General features: G+C 25.1%; 1 protein-coding gene across 1 annotated transcript; it reads left to right on the top strand.

Annotated features, from left to right (window-relative positions):
* The first annotated feature begins 11 nt into the window (after window positions 1–11).
* Window positions 12–16,487, top strand: LOC145829311 (solute carrier family 35 member E1 homolog). The gene is made up of 9 exons (XM_082937075.1): window positions 12–249; window positions 4,074–4,206; window positions 4,686–4,818; window positions 8,939–9,009; window positions 9,991–10,128; window positions 12,860–12,988; window positions 13,603–13,695; window positions 15,320–15,466; window positions 15,808–16,487. The coding sequence occupies exons 1-9, from the start codon at window positions 98–100 to the stop codon at window positions 15,958–15,960; spliced, it is 1,149 nt and encodes a 382-aa protein (XP_082793201.1). The 5' UTR covers window positions 12–97; the 3' UTR covers window positions 15,961–16,487.
* The last annotated feature ends 7,201 nt before the right edge of the window (window positions 16,488–23,688 follow it).

The following is a 23,688-nucleotide window of genomic DNA, read 5'->3' as shown; positions in this document are numbered from 1 at the left end:
AAAACAGATGTGTATATAAACCAGTATTAAATAGAATCAACCGGAATTAACCAAGTAAAACCATCTAACCAAACAACCATTTGTTGAACCATTTGTAATGACCTACCTGCAAACACCAGTCAGCGCAGTGCCGATATACCACGTCGAACCAATTGACAAGCAAAATGGTTACCAGCAAAGTTACCAGAGCAACAAGAAGTACAAAAAGTTCAAGTCCAGCACCAAACTAATACTGCTGTGCATTTGCTGGTTAGTTGAGTATTTTTAATATTTAAAAATGAAATTCACATGATATATTATATGTATTTTTATAACGTTGTAATGTTTATAATTTTTTTAATAATTAAATAAGTACATATTTATCATTTATAAACTACATCATAATTTAAATAAAAATGACTATATATATTCATGTGCGGTGTTATACTTGGTCTTTGTTAATTGCTGGTTTTTTTATGACAAAAACAAAACTACTTCAAACTACAGTAAAAGTAGTAAATATTACACCTATCAAGTATAAAAAGAAAACTATTTTTAATTTACATTGGTTTAAAGTACATGTTTTTAAGTTTATGATAATGCTGATATTTCTTAGTATGTTCTCTAAATGATTTTAATTTCATTTAGTTTCAAAATGAATAAATGATTTTAAGTAATGATGAAATAAATAACAAAGAGTTTAAAACATTCTGCATGGGTAGTTGAAAAGTGAAATATTCTTTATACAATGAGATTGCTTTGTCTTATCACTAAACTTTCCTGTATTATATTGTGTTGCATTGAAATTAACTCAATTAAAACATTCCGGTGAAATTCGCGTTACACATAGTCAAGTTTGAAACAAAATTTTAATCGCCAATTAGACCTGAAAAATATATCTGAAAATTCAGAAAAATGTTCAAGTTCTCTGAAAATTGCCATAAAAGTTAATTGAGGTCAGTTGTGATCTGATGTTAAAGTGTCAGGTTTCTGTATTGTAAGCGGATGTGTTTGAAATAGATTAAACTTTCTGTATAAATCCGGTATAAATCTTCTTTTCATTATTGTGAAGCTTTCAGACATTAAATGCGTATGAAAGCTGCACCCTTTTCTATGAAGTTTCAAACAGTTTGTTTAGTTTTCAAATATACATACCATGCATTAGATTGAAACACAATAGGTTTAAATATTATCATCATTTTTAGTTAAACTCAAAAAGATAGTGAGGTTTAAGCGATACTATAGATTATAGTAAAATTTTACAATAAAGGTTGGAAGTATTAATTTAGATACGTTTTTGATAACTTAATCATAGAACATGCCACCATTTCAATCAACACAGTACATTTATTTGCAAAAATTTACAAACACTTTTCATCTTTTGGTTATATGACAAGCTATTACATAAAACAAATTACTCAGTCAAAAACGTTTTAAGCCTTCAAGCAAGTATAAAACGCAGAACATTATTTCATTGTTTGCATGATTAGCTTCAACGTTTAACAAAAACTAGTGCTTTAAGACCATTTAAGTGAAGTATTGTTGTTTTTATTGTATGTTTTAACGCTTTAAAAACCTATAAACAAAGATCTCAAAGGAGAATCAATACAATTCATTCTGTCTAAATTTTATAGTGTTTCGCTTAATGAGCTCATCAGTACTTTTATTAAATTCTTGAACGATATATTTGAAAGATTTAGTTAAAGTTATACCCCTAGTAATCCTAAAAGTTACAATTTCACCATTCATTAATAAATTAGTCAAATAACTTTAATCTTAATATAATAATTTGATTTAGTTTTCAAAGTAATTTTTTTTTGTTAGATTTTTATTCTTGATTAAATACCAGTAATTTCCATGAACTTTAAGTATATCTTTCCAGAATTTAGTATAACTACTAATGAGCTAAATGAGCGAAACACTTTTACTTAATAAAATTTCAAAGAAATAAATTGTAAAGTATTGTGATGTGCTCATTTAAATTATTGTTGTTTTTCATTTGCTATTCCTATCTTATACAGTAGTTAATTATCTATTAATATCAGAAAGCTGTTAAGTTATTTACAAAAACAAGTTTGTTTATAATATTTACTTATTATAATTAGTTTGAAAAAGGAAACACATTCATAAAATAATTTATTCAATTATTTAGTTCTACTTCCTCTACTCCACTTGAAGATTTAAGTAAAAATTAAAATAGAAGCAGTTCTAGATGTTAACCACATTATAAATCGTAACGTAAAGTACCTGAACTAAACTAGCATTCACACAAAAAAGTGCCTCAATGTAAATTTTAGTTTGTAAACATGAAAATATCCGTTAGAATGTAAAAAGTAAGATATTTATGTAAACTGGTTTATTATGCTTTTGTCACGTTAAGCTAAATTACCACTTTGTTTAACTTGTACATCTTTATTTGTAGTTTAAAGCAAGTTTTCATTTATATGTAGCCGGTAACATGACAACATGACACGATGTTATGTAATGTGAACTAAGTGTTCACACAAAAAAGATCCTCAAAATAAATTTTAATTCATTAACATGAAAATACCCGATAGTTAAAAAAAAAAGCCAAATTACCACTCTGTACAAATTATGCACACATTTTTGTAGTTTAAAGCAAATTTTCATTTGTTTGTAACCCGTAACATGAAATAACTAAGTGTTACGTAAGGTTAAGTAGTTACAATTTTTACTTTAAAGTATGCCAAGTGTGATTTTGATCGGTGCACCACAAGGTTTTATTATTTTAAAATAAGATTTTATCATGCTTTTTAAACGTGAAAGTTTCAGAACGTGTGCTATATGAATGCAAAATATTCTAATAGATGCTCTTTTATTTAAACTTTGTAACTTAATTGTGTAAGGTGTAAGTAATTAGTAAAATTTTAGTTTGTAACATAAACTCATTATAAGCATTCTTAGTTTTACAAAATTGAAAAGAAAATAATTAAAGTATAAAAATACAAGAGTTTGTACAATCTAAGTTTAATTTTTATCACGCTTTTATAGCGTGGTACTCATAGAATGTTTGCGAAATATTAAAACAAGTTTTGCTAGTTTATCAAAGCGGTTATAGTAATGAAATCAACTTGGAACCAAAAATTACATAACTTGTTCATAAAGAACATTGTAATAAAAAAAAATCACACTTGATTAAGGCTATGTTTTATTCAATGTTTTTTATTATACTTCCTATAAATTGATTATTATAATTGTATAATTAGTTGTCTTTTGTCTACTGGGTTGTCATTATGTGCTTTATTTCAGACTTCCTAAAAAAGCACTCCAAATACTTAAATGTAAATAAAAACTTGAGTTTCTTGCGAGTGTTTATATAGCTGAATTATTGTGTTATTTGTTTTATATTTGTTGAGAACTTAAGGCCTGTTTAATATCAATACTTTTTTAAGTGTTATAAAAACAGCTAGTTTTTACAAAAGTTAAAACAAAATTTGGTTATTTTTATGTAAAATTTACGTTTTAGTTTTATACACTTTTCCTGTGATTATTTTTCTTAAAGAAAATAATAAAGAAATATTAAACAAGTTTTTCAAATAATAAGATACATCCCTTTGAGAAAACTATATGTGTTAAAATTTGGAAATACAATATTAGGAGCAATAGTTGAATCAACTAATAGTAAACTAAAACAAAACTATTAATAACTATTAAATTTTGCTATATGTTTCAATAAAAAATTTTTACATTTTAGATATTTATTTAACATGTATTTGTTTACAACTTGAAATTCACAATTACTCTTTAGCAAATAATCTGTCATACTGTTTAAGTGTTACACAATATTCACACATAGGTACTCCGCAAGCGCATGTAGTAACATGGCAGCCAAGATGACACTTTACATGTTCAATTATAAAAAGCTTAATAAATAGTTAATAACAAAATAATTAATAATAACATTTCAAAATATTCATAGGTAAATTTGAACAAATTATTACAATTATTGAATTTTGCTAAAAATTTAATTCAAAGTTTTTTATATATGTTTTGTTTACAACTTGAAAAGTACAATTACTCTTTAGAAAATAAACATTCACACTGTTTAAGTTATAATAAATATTCACACATAGGTACTCCGCAAGTGCATGTAGTAACATGGCGGCTAAGATGACACTTAACATGTTCAATTATCCGACTACTGTATCCATGGCTCACTGTCTTGCTGCTATATTGCTACTACCACACGTTATGTCCTTCCTAAGTGTTAGTTTGTTTGTTAAATGTTAACAAACTTTACGCTGTTAAGTATAGGATGGTTTTATTAAGCAAACTTCATGAGTATAGCTCTTCTCAAGTGGTCATTTGTGTACTATTTGGGTTATAAATTTTCAAAAAGGGCATACTTGATACCCGTAATACTCATACCTAATAAATATTTAAATGTGCGTACTGTAAAACAACTTTTTCAGTATTTATTTTTTTAGAAGTTTGTATTGAGATAAACTGGAAAAAACATAGTCTTTTCTGTAAGTTGTCATTATTGTTTTTTTTTGTCTTAAAGATATACTTTTTTATTAAAAAACTGTTTAAGCATGAGTCGTTTTTTTTCAACACACACACAATATATTTTGAAATTAAAAAGAAGTTAAATAAGTACTGCTCTCTATCAAAAATATTTATGATTTTGTTAAGTTGTATTAAGAACTTTGATCAACAGAAAACATTTCAAATTTTTTATTCAGATAAAGAAAACGCACAATATAAAGCGAAGTTACCTGTGGAAGTACATAATTCCTCTCGCAGTAGGGAAATTTTTAGCCACCACATCCTCGCAGTTCAGCATTTCGAAAATTCCCCTCTCCTATTCCCATACGAGTAAGTTTATTAAAATATAAAAAAAAAATATAATTTATTAAATCTTAAGAAGTGCTGGTTAAAGACTTTGTTTATTTGTATTGCCTACTTTGAAAGAACTGACCTAGTTTTAAAGATAATTTTAACTTTTCTCTGATAGATTTTAACGGAAAGTATATCTTTAATGTCTTGAGTAGTGTCAAAATGTTTTATTTTGTTATTGTAAAAGTACGTAATTGATGAATATTATCTATTGAAATGTTTTTCAAGATTTGTAAATTATAAGTTTATAAGTTCATCCTAATTAGCATAATTTGATAGTGGCTTTAAAATTGTTTTAGCTATCTTTTTGTGATAGATAGTTTAAAAATTAACTAAACATTCTATAAAAGATAAATTATTTAAGTTTTAAATTAGTCTAAGCAAATGTTCATAAATAATTCTAGCCTAATTTTTATTTGTTTTTTTAAATTATAAGTTATAAAAGTTCAAAATCTTAACGGTAGTTAGGAATCTGAAGATTTTACTTTCGTAGGTTTTTTACCAGACGAGTTAACAAATTATAAAAAAAAAAATGTTAGAATTTTTTTTCAGATTTTAATGTGGAGTTTAAAGAAAGTATGGGTTTTAAGTATACCAAACAAAAAATTGATTATTGTTATAAAAATGTAAATAAAATTATTCCATGGGTGAAAACAAGGTAGATTTTTGTAATAAAAGTTTTAATTGATTCGTGTTAATGTTTCAATTAAAATATATATGTCGAACTATTACATATACTCTTCCCTAATAATAAATTAAAACGACTTTAAAAATTTAAAAGCAAAAAATAATTTTCAAGTTACAAATCTTGGCACAAATAAAACTAGTTTTGTGAATAAGAATTTGAATGATAATCATAATGTAAACTCAACACAAGTATTAGAAATAAACTAAAACGACCGTAATTGTCTACATTCTATTTTTACTAATTCTGTATTTTTTTGTACGAATTAAAAATTTTGACAAAAAAAGGTTTATAAAAATGTTAATTACTACAAGTATTAAAATTTAGTATTCATGTTTTGAAAAAAATATGCTGACGAAACAACTAGTTACTGTATTTCTTACTAAACAACTAATTATCTATTAACATATGTGACTTTTTATATTCTGTGGCGGCAATAAAAGAAAATTTTCCCTTTTAGCTCATTATTAATCGTCAAATTGTGATTGAGCATTTTCTTCTGTCATTTACAACATTTATATTCATGTTTTTAAATTAAAACTTTCCACTAAAATATTAATAGAAACCAGAATTTTCAAGAGAAAACTATTTATCTGTCAATAGATGTAATTTTCTATATGCCGTGAAGACAACAAAAGCAAATATTTTAATTGCCTAACTTTTAACTTACCATTAGCTCATTAAATTGTGATTGACTATTTTCTTCTGTCGTTTAAAACTTAATTAATTTAACTTCGCAACGCAGTTCCTTTTGTTTAGAATTTCTATTTATAATAATTATGCTTTTTATAATTGAGTTTTTACAAGAAAGTGTTTAAAATAATAACATTCTTTTTTTCAAAAATAAATTTTTAATCAGACATCAAATTAAGTCTATCGGAATTTAACCAAGCACTTCAACTTCTATTTTCTATTTTTAGTAAAACTTGTTCTTTAAACAACTGTATTTATTTATGTTTTTAATTTTGATGGTTTGTATGTTTAAAGGAACAAATTAACTAGTTTGTACAAGTGTTATTTACATTTTCAAAAGTTCCAAAAAAAAAAAACAACTGCAATTATAGTTTGGTTAAAAATTATACTTACGTTAAACAGATTGTATGATCAAAATTTACTCTTGTCTTTAAAAGTAGTTTTAAATATAGATTTCACTTTTATGATTGAAACATTTAATCAATTATTACGTTTTAAGCATAGCTTTACTATTTTATCTTGAGAGCTTACAACATTTCTCTTTATTTTTAAACCAAAAACCTGAAAAATGTCCTTACTTAGACTTTCGAAAATTCCCCTTATTCTTATAAATCAAAAGTTGACAAGAATGTTCTACATTAAACTCTGATCATCACAAAACACACAATAACTTCTACGTAGGAAAAACTAAAATACACAGTTATTTTCGTATAGAGAAAATTTCTTACAAGTTGTACATGTTTTTCAGAAGGCTGTTGTTAGTATTACAGTTGACAGTTATATTCTGCCACCATTGAAAATGACTTAGAAATTAAAAGCAAAAATTAAGTGTGAAGTTACATATGCTTTTACAAAAATGTAGCAATGATAATAAAAATAGCTATGTGAATAAGAACCTTAATCATAATCATATGGTAAACTCAACACAAGTAAAAGAAATAAACTGAAATAGTAGTGATTAATATTTTATTTTTACTTGATTTGTCCTTTTTTTATACAACCTACTAAATTTTAATAAAAAAAGGCTCATAAAAATGATAATTACTATGTATATTAAAAATTGCTGGTCATGTTTTGAAATAAAAACGTGGTGATGAAGCAACTAGATACTTAAAACAACTACTTATCTGTAACATGTGTAACTTTTTATATGCTATGGCGACAATAAAAGCAAATTTTCCCTTTTAGCTCATTATTAAACCGTAAAATTGAGATTTAGCATTTTCTTCTGTCATTTACAACATTTATGTTCATGTTTTGAAATTAAAACTTTCCACTAAAATATTAGTAGAAACCAGAATTTTCAAGAGAAAACTATTTATCTATCAATAAATGTAATTTTTTTATGCCGTGAAGACAACAAAAGCAAATATTTTAATTGCCTAACTTTTGATTTACCATTAGCTCATTAAATTGTGATTGACTATTTTCTTCTGTCGTTTAAAACTTAATTAATTTAACTTCGCAACGCAGTTCCTTTTGTTTAGAATTTCTATTTATAATAATTATGCTTTTTATAATTGAGTTTTTACAAGAAAGTGTTTAAAATAATAACATTTTCAACTTTATAAATACTTATCTAATTAGGTAGCAAATTAAGTCTATAGGAATTTAACCAAGCATGTTAACTTCTGTTTTCTATTTCTAATTTTAGGAAAACTTGTTCTATAAACTACTGTATTTATTTATGTTTTTAATTTTGATGGTTTGTATGTTTAAAGGAACAAATTAACTAGTTTGTACAAGTGTTATTTACATTTTCAAAAGTTCCAAAAAAAAAAGCAATTATAGTTTTGTAAAAAATTATACTTACGTTAAATAGATTGTATGATAAAAATTTGCTCTTGTCTTTAAAAATAGTTTAAATATAGATTTCGATTTTATAATTGTAAAATTTAATCAATTATAACGTTTTAAACATAGCCTTTCATAATTATCTTTAAAGCTTACAACATTTGCCAAAAACCTGAAAAATGTCCTTACTTAGACTTTCCAAAATTCCCCTTATTCTTATAAATCAAAAGTTGACAAGAATGTTCTACATTAAACTCTGATAATCACAAAACACACAATAACTTCTACGTATTAAAAACTAAAATACACAGTTATTTTCGTATAGAGAAAATTACATACAAATTGCACATGTTTTTTCAGAAGGCTGTTGTTAGTATTACAGTTGACTCACTGTTAAACAATTACTACACTGTTACACACAGTCAAATATTTCCACAATTAATACACGTGTTTTAGTGATATAAAAGATTATTTCGTTTGTTTATCATTTGAATGATGATGTCATTGATAAGATAACAAATTAACTTAGTTTCAATTGATTTTTTTTAATGAAAATATAAATTTAATAAATAAGCATATTCCCAAAAAAATATTTAACAATTTTTATTTATAAATCTTTTGAATTGTTTCACATTGAATTGAGACTTTTAAATTTGGAAATTTATAATTTTATTCATTTTATTTTTATGTTTAGAAATATATACAACTTTTATCTTTTAACTTTAATCCGTTCACTACAAGATTTGAATTTATTAAAAAAGTTCTTATCTTTAACAACTTCCTATTTGTAGTAAAACATAATTAGATAACAAACTATGTGAAACAAGTTGTTATTTACAACATTTTTGTATGCTAAATTTAAATACGTTTACTTTTCTTTTTAAATACTTTTATATATTTTAAAAACATTTTAATTATTTTAAACAGTAAAAGCATCAATGCCAATTTGGACCGTCATATTATCGCGAATTTTCATGAAAAAATCACACCCCTATACTGTTAGTTTGTTTTGAAATTGTGTACTTTAAATAAATATAATTTTTAAGCAATAAAGTTTAAATTTGTAAACATTAGTGAATATTTTATTTATCAAAATGAAAAAAAAAATATATATAAGTTGTGGATATAACAAAGTTCACTTGTGTACTAATTATCAATAGCGTTGAGATGGGTTATTTTACTTGTAAAGTTTAAATAAACTATGAGAAAATATTTTACTATTTTAAGTTTTTAAGTGTGAAATTGACCATGAAAAGAAGCTTGTTTCATTAAAATCTTTAGAAATTATTTGAGCAAACAATTGAGTTGTTGTAGTAGTTTATACGCGTTGTCTTATTGTATTTACTTTATTTAACTGCTCCGTATCAAAGTATGAACTTTACTTTTCCGGATTAGTGAGAAATTTGAAGTGAATGTTTTGCCAATATTTATAAGTTTAAATGACAAGTTTGTCTAAACTTAAATTATTTAAGTTATGTAATTTTTTTAAGAGATAGAACTTATAAGTTGTTTTTTACAACTCAAACGTTGATTTTTAGTATTTATTACATAATATAAATCTTTTAAATAAAATACTAATCATAGTTTCCAGTAACATTTAGTTTGTAATATTTTTGACCTATGTGCTAATATTTTTCAAATTAGCTCAAGCGTAAAATTTAGAACAAATTAAAATGTTTGAATTTTCCTTAGTTTATCTTTAAGTTTTATCTGGCAAAAAATTTTAACATATGAGTTAGATTACTTTTAACCTTGTTTATTTAATCATAATATTAGTTTTTATATACTATAAAAAATAATGATTTTATTGTTAATAAGTATTAAGCTGTGATACTATTGAAAAAAAAGCTTTGAAACTTTTATATCTATCAAACCAAACTAATTACACTGAATAGTTTAGCTAATGTACAAAAATTGTATACTAATTGAAATATCAAGATACATTTAATTGAAAGCATTATAACTTGAATATTCCACAGGTATATTTTTCCTTACTACCAATAGTATTGGGTATATGCCTTGCCACAGCTACTGAGATGCTATTTGATTTGCAAGGATTAATATTCGCTTTAATTGCAACATTTAACTTCTCATTGCAAAATATTTTCTGCAAAAAAGTGAGTGATTATGTATTGTATACATATTTAGTTTATTTGTTTATATTATTATTTAATTTGCATTATTATTACAAATTTAAACTTTTTATTACAAAACATTTATTGAAAAAAAATGTTTTAGCTATGTATTTGATTAATTTATAATATTTTATTGTTAATATTGCAAATTTAAATTTTTCATTTTAAAATAAATACTGCAAAAAAAGTATATCTACAATTAATTATGTATTGTATACATTTTCAGTTTATATGTACACAAGAACTTTTTAAGTTGCGTTATTTTTGCTGAAGTAAAATTTTTCCTTTCAAAATATAAACAGAAACTTTTAATTTAGGTTATTTGGGTCAATTTATTGTAAATTTTAGATTATATTTTGAGGTTATATATCAATTTTAACTTTTTGTGTTTATTATTTTTGCAAAGCGAAACTTTTCAGTGCAAAATGTATATTTCAAAGAAGTTAGTTAACACTTAAGAAGTATAAGTAAGCATACTCTAAACTTTCTGAAAATTAATAGCATTTCAATAATTATTTATTATTTGTGCACATAGGGTCATTGTGTTTAACTATTTTTTTATCTTTTAACTAACAAGTTTTCAAAACTTGAAAAAAATTCTTTTAGAGATAAAATACATAGTTTTGAACTATTTTTACAAAGTTTTAACTTTCATAGCGTTTCTATACAGTAAGTAATATGTTTGCCAAGTTATTAGTTTTTGGTTAGAAATATAATTTTATGAATAAATTTAATGAAATATTGGCGAACTTTTTCATAGTGTTTTTAAAATATAGTACATACTTACACTGTTTTCTAAGTAAAGCGGTTTTCAAGTGTTATCTACTTATGTTTGACACACATGTAATTAAATATTTATAATAAGGTCAGTTTTGTATTCTTGCTTGACATTTCAACAACTAAATATGTAACTTTCAAGCACTTAAAATACATAAGTTTTATGTATTAATAATTTTACTTCATTGTTTAACAACAAGTGTAAGGCTTATAGTGAACAATATTGTATTTCTAAACTTTTTTAAATTGCCCAGTACAAAAGCTTATAAATTAAACAAAACATAAAATAAATACTAGTTCTGCAATTTTAAGTTTAGTTACATTTTTATGTGCTTATTGTCCATGCATTTATAAACTGTTCTACTGAATCAACTTAAAGTTTGTACAACCAAAGTGTTTGTCTTTTTATATTAGTCAGTATTTATTATTACCACCATATTTAACTTAGTACTGATATTTTAATTAGTACTAATTATAGGACTTCTGCACATATGGTTATTGTTACTGGTGGCCACAATATTAAGTATTCGGAATTTATATGGATAAACCGTAAAAGCTTTTGTTATAAAAGAGTTTCCTATTTAGAGTAAAACTTTTACAGTCTTATATAGATCCTACATATTTTAATTACTTGCCTGTATTTCCTGATTAACAAATGAACAAATAAGGAAGTTTGTGCTGGAAAATCTCTAACAATAAATATTAGCTGAATTATAAAATAAAACTTATCATTAGTATAAGTAAATTAATTTGTTATTATTGCAATCATTATAAAATATAAAAAAGTTACAATTATTTTGGTTATACTAACATTATATTAAACAGTTTATTTTCCGTTAAAGAGTAAAATATAGTATAGTTAAAATGTTTAATGATATTTAAAAATAAAAGTTTTTAAATATTTCATGTATAACAAATCATCAATTAAAAAGGTCAATAAGCATTTCCTGACTTTAAAAGAAAACGCTTATTGGGTATAAATCGGTTTAAATTTTTATAACAATAACGACAATATAAACTTATTAAACGCTCTACTAATCACCTGTAAAAATCTTATTGTTTCATAACAACTGTTTATTTATTATAGTACTTTGGAAATACTAAATAGCAATAAAAAAGCAAGTTTAATGTTTGTTTACTAGAAAAATTTAATAATTGTATTTACAGCTAATTATTAAAGCAAATATTTTTATAAACCTTTATTTTTACCTTAAGTATGATGCTTACAAAGTATGGAAAAATAAAAGTTAGCCAAGGATTTTTGGACTTCTTTAAGTAGCAGTTTACTTAGAAAAGGCTACATATAGTTGAAAAATGTTACATAATTTTAATTACTCTTACCCTAAAAACAAGCAAAAATTTGTTTGTAAACCAATTAGAAAACGATAAGATAAACATGTTCCACCTCACTGTTCATGTTTTTATAAGCGTGTATGAGTAAAGTAATATTGCTTATACAATTTTATTTTATGCTCTAAGATATATTAAAAACTTTATACAAGTGTTAAAAAATACCTTTAAAATATATGTTGGCATTTAAAATAACTTTAAGTTATTACAGTTTAGATACTTTCACTAATTAAAGTTATTGAAAAACCTAAACTACCTACAAAAAATAAACTTTTACAGCATTACTTAAAAATACTTTTAATATTTTTAGAACAAGTTATAAAACAAGTTATATAATGGTTTATAGTTAGTTTTCCAACAAATAAAAAAGAGTTTTTACAACCGATTAAAAATAAACAATTTTATTTAACTTGTTAATAAAATTTTTATTTAGTATCAATATTATTAATAATTTTCGTAGGCTATAAACGACACTGGATTACACCAGTTGTTCATATCAAAAATTTAGAACTAAATTTCTACACTCAATTAAAAAAGGGGGAAAAAAAAGCAACGTATTATACATGTTTTAATCTCATACAAACAGGTGATAAACGACACTGGACTGCACCAGTTGCACTTACTGAAGAAATTGAGTGAATACAGCTTTTGCTTCCTTCTTCCAGTGTGGATTGTACTGGACGCTTCCAAATGGACTGTTTCCACTTTTCAAGAGGTTTGTGTATAATGAGATTCAAAACCTTATGGTATATGTTTTGTTTTTTGATGAACTAAGTCAAAACTTAACATTAATAACAAACATTTTGTACCGCTAGAAGTTAAGTATAAGCAACTGTTTGTTTTTATTAAAGTTAAAAATTGTTGATGTTGGTGTTGAGTTGAAATTGTAAATAGACAAGCTTACAGTGTTTGAATTTCTAATGTTATAGCCATAATTGTTAACTCAGTGTAATTAATTACAACAAGAATTGCCAAATAATCTGACTAAAAAAGCTACTTAGACTATATCTAAATTATTGGAAAATTGAATTGACTCAACGTTAATAAATTCTTGAAAAAATCATTTGGTTTAGTTTTTAATTTATTTTTGGCAATCTCTATTATTACTGCCTAGTGCCTAACTCTTCTAGCGGTAAAAATATGAAGTCAATGTATAAAAAAAAACCTTTATGAAAATTTCAAACATACAAATACTTTAAAATTTTATTATCCACTACGTATCACTGACGAGAAGTAAATATATTGACAAATATAGAATATACATAGCTAATATTTCTCATTATAGTTGATATATGTAGTGTTAACATAACTAGTTATATATTTTAACAGATAGAAAATGTAGAGTGGCTGATAATTCTCATCATAATTGATGCTTTCTTCAATTTCACGCAAAGCATGCTAGCTTTCTACGTTATTAAAATGGTTAGTTTGAAAGTACATTTTGTAGCTAAAAACTTATAAATATTTCATTTTGTACTATTTTTTTCTAAACAAAAACTAATATTTTTCCTCTTAAATAAACAAAATTTCATACTGATTGTAACAGCAACCAAAAGTTTTTTTTGATATTTTCACAACAAAATAGTTGCAATTTTTATAATGTTGTTTCTTTTGTTACAATCAGCATAGTCAAAAAATTAGTAATTAGAACTGATTCTAATGTTTGTACAATAAAGTCAGCTAGTTATAACTAGATGTGTTCATGTTTAAAATAATGTTATTAAAAGTGTTTTAATGTGAAGCATCAAATAGTTGTATATGTTTATATATCAAAACTTACACATAGCTTATATGGCTAACCGTGTTTAAAAAACTATCAATATAATAGAGCTTGTGTGTAACAATAATATAAGGCTGATGTTAAACTATACAACAATATAATATAACAGTAGTGATGAAACTAGTAGTAACTTAAATCAGCATAATGATATAACTGAAATTTACAAAATATCAAATAGTTTACAAAAAAATTAAATTTATAAGACTATAATACATGCTCAATTAAATTTTCTATATAAATTGATTTTCAATCAAAATAATTTCATTTCAGTCTTTTTTTTTTGTTAAAGCTGCTGAATTTAGCACTGTAATGTTGTCAGGTTAAAAAATTCAATTGTTTTTTAAATTAAACACTTGAAAACGAATTTTTGAATAATTTTTATATTAATAACAATATTATAGTTTTGTGGGCTACCGATGTTGGTGGCCCAACATTTAAAACCTCAGTTGGGTCAGGTTGACTTACTGTGGGCAAATAGTCAACCTGACCTTTTTGTTCATACTTTTCCTGCAAGCGGGGTGACCTTCTAACAGGCTTATGTTCAGAGCCCGCTGCAGGCAACTTATCATTAATACTATTTAAGTTCGACATAATAAACATAAACTACTTAATGCTACTCTAGGCTACTTTATATAAATCAGACAGACAGTTTAGAGTGATGAATCTTTTGTATAAAACACAACAAGAAATACTAGCATATACAAAACTATAAATTACTATGACAAACTTTTTAGAAACTACAAGCTATTTAAATCTATTTAAAAGACATTAAAAAATTAACTAAAAATTAAATAAAACTTTTAGTAAAGAAAAAACTGTAAAAGAATAAACTATTAACTATAAACCTGGCTTAAATATTTAAACAATTAAATACCAGTTGAAATATTCACTTTTAAAACAATACTAACAATAACATTCACAAATCAGTTCAAGATAGTTGTTGCTTCCAGCTGCACACCAAACTTAAACTAACTGCTTACATATATCTGCCTGTCATGTTCTGATGTTTAGTTGCATCAGAATTAGTTTGAAACACGTCAGATGATTCTCATTAGCTAGTGCAATGAAGCGTATCTAACTCAAATATTCTCTGAGCTCAACTTTAAATAATGAATAATGCACGTATTCATTACAGTTTCAACAGATAACTCCATTTTGAGCTTTATTACCTTTAGTAAAGCATATTAATATATAATGCATTAAAAAAAAACAAAAAAGAAAATAAAGCCATTTTTATTTTAACAATTTGTTCAACAATTTCAACAGATAACACCGCTATCGTACAGTGTGTGCAATGCTACCAAGAGAGTGGTGGTTATAATAGTATCAATAATATTCATGAGAAATCCTGTTACCATATACAACATGCTGGGAATGTTGATTGCCATATTTGGTGTTTTCTGCTATTCAAAGGTAAATTGTTGTTGGTTGCTATGTTTTCATATCAAAGCGGTTTTGTATTAGTATCTGTAGTGTTCGAAAATAACAGTTTAATACATTTTGAATGTACTATGTAGTTGGTTGTATCGGTTCAATAGACTTAAAGTAAACAAAATTTAATGGGTCATAGTTTAGATGGAAAAAATTTCAAAATGTTTATAGGTAATTACTTTTTTCTTATATTTTAGTATTAAATGTTTTTTATATGAATATTAATACCAGATTTAAACAACAACATTTAGTTTTGTTTTTAAAGGAGCTTTTTAGGATTTTATATAAACTATTTCTAAATAAAATGCAAATAAACTTTACAGGCTAAAAACGACGAAAACAAGCGGAACTCCGTTGAGAGCGAAAATGACAAGGGTTACTCGTTGCTAGGCAAAAATGACGTCACAATTAATATTGAAGACCACCTCAAGAGGCAACCCGAGAGAACCCTTTCGAGTTACTACAGGAACGTCTGAAATTATTTTTACAGGAACGTTTAAACCCTTTCCGATGATATTTATTTCTTGATATACTGCTTAGAATGGTTCTTATTATGTCATATAGGTGTAAAAATCTAGTTCGTTCTATTAAATGTTTATATTTTTTTAAATTTATAAGATCAAAAAGCACTCTTTTAAAATGAAGTATTTTTTTTAAATATTAAAAAAAAGTAATTTTAGATAGATTTGAAAAAAAAAACGAACTTATTGTGCACTTTTATTTAAAACATCTTTGAAGCTTTTAGTGCAAGTTATTTTTTAGCAGTAGAAAATATAGTACATTTTTTATTTTTTTAATGAAGTTTTTACAAATGTAATGAATTGCCATGTTTTAGTAGAATTATTTGCTTAAATTTTACGTATTTTTTTTTTCTCGTTAAAAAAAATAAGGTAAAAAAAAACAGTTACAAATATTAAACATATTATTAAAAGTAAAAGTTTTAGTTTTAAATTTTTACAGAAATTTTAAATGTTCAGTTTTAAATAAGTAACATAAAGGAAAATTCCACCTCAAATAATTAAAATTGCTGCATTTTATTTTTGCACTTTTATTTATAAATCACTAGCCTTGTACGTTGCTATTATTTATTTTTTTTAATCAAAAATGATATTATAAATGAATTTTTTAATTTTAAATTTGCTTAAAACAACTTTAACTTTAAAAAGTGTAATTGTTTTAAATTATTTAAATTTTTATCTTTTAAAATAAGGCATTTTTATAGTAACTTCAAAGAGTTACTCAAATTTTCCTCAAAGTATTTATAGTGCTTTTTAAATTATTTTTTAGATGAATTTTGTACTTGAAGTGTCACTTATTTAAATAAAACATACATATATATTTATGTGCTATTAAAAAGCTTTTATTTGTTAGCCAGTATTAGATTATTTTTTTTTCCTTTTTACTAAAAGCTAAATTTTAATATCTGAAATATTTGTATTTTAAATACTCTAATACTTATTTATGACAATTCTGATTTTTTTATTAAAAACTTAAACAACTGCGATACCTAAATATTTGTTTTGTAATGTTAAAGTTCACTTTACATCTTTAAGTTACACAAGTGTTACTAGTTTTTAAAACTAGTATTTTACTTAAAGGCAAAAACATATTTAAAATTAAGTAAACTGTTGAGACACTACTTGATATAGTTTCCTGTTATAAAGCTATATTGCTTCAATTTCTACAAAGCATAATATTTAACATATTATTCACATAAGTGAATGACTTACCGAATATACGATAAATTTACCTCCATTACCCGACGGTTATACTTTGTTTTTAAACAGATTTCTTTGAAACAGTTCAACTAACAAATAAAAACGTGTAAATCAAATTCTTAATTATTATTTTTTAATTATAAAGCTGTTTAAATTTATGTGTACTGTTTATGAAAAAAAAACTGGTACATTTATTCAAGCAGATTAGTATCATTTAACTTTTACTATACTTTAATTTAAAGTTTTTTGAAAGTGCTGTTTTATTTATTCATGTAAGATTGGTATTGAGTGTAATTTTTGAGTACCGTAGGTTAGGTATATTAGTTATATTAAGTTGTACTGTGACCGTTTATTCGTTCTCATTTGAAAAAAATAAAAGAAAACAGCTCTTTACAAGCCTTTATTAACAAAATAGCACCTTCGTATAAATTTTAACTAAGAGTATGCAACCTTTCTATTTCTGTTCCAGATTTAACAAAAAATTTCTTCCGCTGCCCAATTTCGTTATAAATAAGTATTAACGAACCGAGTAATTGAAATCGATACATTGTATAAAGGTTGTGATTAATAGATATTTCAACAAGACTCCTGTTTAGTGTGTACTGTAAATAAAGTTGAAGAGAACATTTAAAAATATATTTTATACAAAAAATATTAATTTTATCTATTTGAACTAACTCTTTTCAAGCTATTACACGACCAGAGTTTTGAACATATTGGTCAAACAAATGTTAAGAATTTTAATAAGTGCGCTATTACTTGTTGATAGCTTAGTCTAACCTAAAACTTAATAAATCTTTTGAAACTGTCTGTTGATCAAATATATTTCTAAAAACATAGTAATTAGTTTTAATTTTGTTCACTAAACTTTTGAAACATAAGTAAAGTAAGCATTCTTATGCATGTAGCTTTTAACATGGCACATAGCTATAAACTTAATTTCACCATTTTAGATAAGATATTCATTGAGCTTTTTATTTAGATAAATATTCTTCAAAGTATGTAAACAAAATAAGGGCTGTTGTGTAACTTTTTGTTGACTTTCTTGAATGCTTTAGTAGTTTTTAACAATAAAAGTAATGTTTTTTATTTTTAATAAACTAGTTATTATAAAGTAATTTTTTGTAGTTATAGGGAAGAAAAAATATAAAGTTGCTGTCATATATAAAAATACAGTTCAATTCCAAACTATTCCGGAAAAATTCTAATTATGTTCAATCAATGCCTGATATTTATTAGTACTAAGTAACTAAAATATTTTTTCACAATATTAGAATAATAGAAATTTTTAAGAAATAAAAATTTAAATATATGCTAAGTGTGTCTTGTTAAGGGTTTCCCGAAGTAATTATCATAATTACCTTTTTTACAGAAACTAAAAACTTTCTATTATCTTAACTAAATTAAGATGTTTAAAAGTTGAAGATATGTTTGTAACTTGTAGACTTTAAAAACTCATTAAAAAATATTGTAGGGTTAAAGACTGAGAAACTTTATTTGACCAAAAAATTTATTAAGTTTTAAAATGTGTCCGAATAATTGAATACCGTTTTTTTGTACCGATAACCGCCGGTGATTCGCCTTTCTACGAAACTGAAGGTATCCTGGCTGTTTGAGAACCCAGCCGGGTTCCAGCCGGTGGAGTCGACTCGGCCGCCGTCGGAAACTCTCCTCCAAACAATTTCATCCCAATGTCCCGTCTGATTCCAATGTGGCCTACTTCAAGGTAGCTTACTTCAAAATAGGTTATGGGTAGGTTGCCGACTACTTCCAAGCCTATGACTCTTGATAGCTTTTTGGAATAGTTAGACCAGAGGTCGGCAGGCAGTTGGTGCTCGTGGGCCAAATTTCAAGTTTCCAAAATCTTCGCGGGCCGCAGTTTTAGTTTTAGTGACATTTGAATAATGTTTTGGTTTTAGTCACATTAAAGAAAGTTTTACTTTTGTTCACTTTGTTTAATTTTTATAGTATTTAGCTACACATAAAATGCCTATTTTATTTATAAATATTTATTGGAGTAACATTTACATTGACAATTATACTTAAGTCTTAATTAACTGTGTACTTTTTTTAACATAATTAATGCTCGAATATTCTAATAAAGTACCTTATTAGTAATTAATTAGCTTTTAACATGGTTTCAACATTTTTAAAAAGTGCAAAAACTTTTAACTAATCAAACTCAGATACCCAACTAAAACGTCATCAGTATTAAAAGTACACAATGTATAAGTAGATCAGAAAAAATTACAATTAGTAAACTACACTAAAGTCATAAAAAATGTTCTGAGAATTTGAAGATTTATTTAAAGTGTTAGAAATAAAAGTTTACCTGAGTTTCTTTTAAATTTCTCAAACAGGTTTAACCTAGTTTGAATTTGTCGAAATTTTTAAACTAGACTGTATGTTTGGCAAACCATTTTTAAAATAAAGTCACAAAATAAAGAAATAACGAAGTTTATTAACAGTTAATTAAATATATAGCAAAAATAATGTCATAAGTCAGCTTGAATGGACAATTTCGTTTCTTAAACATTTTAAACAAAATTAAAATATTTATTAAGCCATCAATAAAGTAGAAAAACTTAACTTCTTTCTTTCTTTCTGAGCATTATAGCAATTCTTTATCTGCAATAAAGATGTTGTATTTAAAGAGTAAATGTGAAATACAAGACAAGCTATAAAATTTAAAAAACGTTAGTTAGGAGTAATTGCGAGAAAAAAAAAAAACAAATAGTTATAGTCGGTTTCAACAAAGCAAATGATTATATTCAGAGTAACTACAGACTGATTAGAACAACTGTTAAGGCAAGCTATAAAGTAGCAAATTAATTACTATAAAGAAGATACCGTTTAGAATTATTTTAAGAATTTATGTTGGTGATAGTACAACATTTTTGTTTTTTTCTTCAATGACAACAATAAGTCGTGTTTAGTAAATTTCGGAAGATTATAAAGCAGCATAAATCAAATTAGAACTTTAATCAATCTGTTAAGATAAGAGAACAGGTACAACAAATATTGCTCATCTGAAAGATTTTATTAGAGGTGTTTTACTGACTTTGATTTTTTAGAAAAGATTCTAGGTTTAGTTCCAATGCACAACAATAGGTGAAAGCGTTTTAAAAGCAAAAATGCAATGCACTTACATAAAGTTTTTAAAAGTATAATTTTCTGCTTCTTATTTTGGAATAAAATTAAATTACATGTAATAAAAAAACTGTCTTTAGTAATATAGCAATACTGAATAGATACTATTAAGCTACTTTTAGTGTGTTTAAAAAAAGTATCTATATAGTAAATTTTTTGTGTCAAATCGAAATTTCATTACTTTACACGTAAAAATTGTTTAAAATTCCAGTTTTTTTCACAAATTCTCAAATTCAAGGTTTTTTCCAGAATTATTATGCAAAAAATTTTAAAATTCCAAGCTTTTCCGAGATTAAAGTTTTTTAGCAACACTAATTGTTCACACCTGTATGTATACAATTTAATAAATATTTTTTAAAATTTCATCAGCTGCAAAACTTAAAGTTTAACATATATTATAATTCAAACCAACACTGTAAATTGAATAAAACATACATCATAAATTTAATTTGCCACTCATAAAGCAAAAACGCCAGACTAAATGACCAAAAACTAGCCTAATATTTTAGTATACAAATATTTATTTTAAATAAAAACTGAAAAAATGACTAAATTGACTTGAGATTTGAAATCTACAGATATTCATAGTTTAAGTGTGTGGCAATGTATAGTTGCTTATTTGCTTGAATTTGAACTACTTTGATTAACAATAAACAAACCTTATAAATTTACCATCCCTAGATTTAGTTTGTATTAAATAAACAGTAACTGTATATATTAGTGCATAAAAATTAACTTAGTTTGTCAAAAAAACAATGTTTGAAAAATGAAAATGTATACCTCTTAAAAAATGTTTTAATTTATATCATGTATTGTTTTGAATTTGTTTTACACACTTAGATACTACATGTATAAAAAATTATTTTGGAAAATTATGAATTAACTAAACTTAATCTAGTTTAAGTATTAAATAAAACGTGGATTAAAATGGGAACCGCTCATTTCCAACCCGCGATCATTTCCCACCCGATCAAATCCGAGAACCGCTTACCAACTAAGGGTTAGGGGTAACAGTGATAGTAAAACATAAATTAATAATAAATAAAAATAAAACAAAAATATTAGAAAAAAATGGAATAAATAAATAAAATTAATAATATTTTCGAGTGGGAATTGTGCGCGCGTGGGATTTAATCGGGTGGGAAATGATTCTAGTGGGAATTCTCAGTATGCCGATTTAAATATGAGCATCTTTGTACATTTGTGTGCATAGGAATTAACTTTAAGTGCTAAAAAAAACTTAAAAAAAAATTAAAATGTGTAAGAATCAAACAAAACAAACCCTTTTTTCTTACTAATATGTAATTTTAAATGTTTTTCTGCACACTCAAATATAACTTTTAGTAATAAAACATAAATAAAAGAAACTTGGTTTAAAAAAAAACTTGTAAAAAACACCTAAACTTGCTGTTGTAAGAAGAAAGTTATGATAAAACTGAGAAAAAACCTGGTGGAATGCTAATCTTTCCTTTTTTTACATTTTTAAGCAGATACTGTAAAGTTTTTTAATTGTTTTAAAATATTAAACATGGACTTAAAACGAAGTTAATAGAAATAAACAAAAAAACCAAATTAAGTTTAACTTAAAATATATTTTTTGTTCAGCGGGCCACATTTACATGCTCGCGGGCCGCAAAATTTTCTTCCGCGGGCCGCATTCCATTCAAAAAGTAAACGTGCTCGCGGGCCGAAGATTTACCCTTCAGGTGCCGCATTTGGCCCGCGGGCCGCAAGCACCGCATTTGGCCGACTAGACAATTAAAATCAGTGGAAGTTTTTAGATTAAATGACAAATCTGTTGTGTTTACTTGATTGATAGAGCAACTTTTTATTTAAGTGTAAAGTCACAAGTTTTCTAAATAAGTTAAAAAATCTTTCACCTTTGACTATTAGATAGTTTTTAATTAATACAGTACGTTATTAAAACAAAAAGCAGTTTGTTAGTTGAGCTAACTGCCTCCCTTCTGACGAATAAACTCTCGAATCAAACTGAATTAGATCTCCGCTTCTTTCTTACAGTAAGAACGAGCATCGTACCAAGACTTATATTCAGCCACAATCTCAAGTCTGCACTCTGTAAATTGATGCTTAAAAAGCGTTTTAAATCATTTTTTTACGACAAGTGATCATTTTATGACATCTTTAAAATAAATTAGTCTTACTTAATTTCAAAACTATAAAACTTTAATTAAAAATAATCTCATAGTTGATCAGTTTTGAGCAGAAAACTAAACAAGTTAAAACAATGATTCCAAAGTTTTTGTTTTAAATTAATTCAAATAGTTTCAACAAGTCGAATAAAGTTACTTCAAAAAAACAAGCAGGTTTTTAATAAAATTCGAAGTAAAACGAGTTGGTTAAGTTTTCTATACAACTATAAAAACAGTTTGAGAAGAAAATTGTTGTTACTAGTTTTATTTTTTTATAAATTTTAGTAGATTAATTTTTTTCAAAACTTTATGAGTTATACGACTCTTTTAGTTATCACTATTATTCAGTGACTTAAGCCAAGTTTGTATCAATAACACCTTTTTTAAAAGACTTAACTTAAAGTCAATTTAAAAAGTAATTATTACGTCACATCGAAACCAAAATATAATGTATTGAACAACAGATAAAACTGTTATGGATCAAAACAAAACTAAAAACGTTTTAAATAAGGTATTCAACAATAGGTATACAAATTTTCATAATTATATTAGAAATAAGTTTGCCAAAGATAAAGTTCTTGGCTAAAAAACATATTTATTGTGGAGTCATAATATTTGTATGGATAGAAACGACTGTATTAAAGCAATTGTTGCTCCTAGCCTTTTACTAATTTATAAAGTTTTTAAATTTATATAATTTTAATCGGTAGTTACTTTAACAGTAGTTTGATTTTTATGTAAGTTCAGTAGTGTGATTTTGTGTTGCTGTACTTTTAGTCGTGTGATTTTGTGTTGCTGTAAGTTCAGTTGTTAGTTTTTGCGTTGTTTTTTTTTGCTAAACATAAAGTTTTTAGCTCTGTTAATAAATATAATGTATTTTAAGATGACAATTTTATATGTACTATCATTTTTGCTTTAACTTTTTCCTTAAACTAAAAAAAGCGCAGAGTACTTGTTTAAGCTAAATAAATTTTGCTTGCGTAAACAAAATGAAGCAGAATAATTAAAGTTATTTTTTTTAACTTCAGTGATGTTACAATATATTTATAACGTAACAAAACTGAGCTGATTTGATTAAATCTTAATGACGATGTATACTTGATATTATTTCGCTGTCACGAAAAGTTTTATAGAAGTTTTAGGAATTTCTTATACTTCAGTATTTAATAACAAGATTCTTTTGTAT

The sequence above is a fragment of the Thalia democratica genome, chromosome 2 (genome assembly GCF_965202585.1).
Source record: "Thalia democratica chromosome 2, ktThaDemo2.hap1.1, whole genome shotgun sequence".
NCBI lineage: Eukaryota > Metazoa > Chordata > Thaliacea > Salpida > Salpidae > Thalia > Thalia democratica.
This window is presented reverse-complemented; position numbering and strand designations above follow the sequence as displayed.

Coding starts and splice junctions, on each gene's coding strand:
- LOC145829311 (XM_082937075.1), top strand. CDS start 98: ATGACCTACCTGCAAACACCAGTCAGCGCAGTGCCGATATACCACGTC. Junction 10,129..12,859: donor AAAATATTTTCTGCAAAAAA/GTGAGTGATTAT, acceptor TCATACAAACAG/GTGATAAACGACACTGGACT. Junction 12,989..13,602: donor CTGTTTCCACTTTTCAAGAG/GTTTGTGTATAA, acceptor ATATTTTAACAG/ATAGAAAATGTAGAGTGGCT.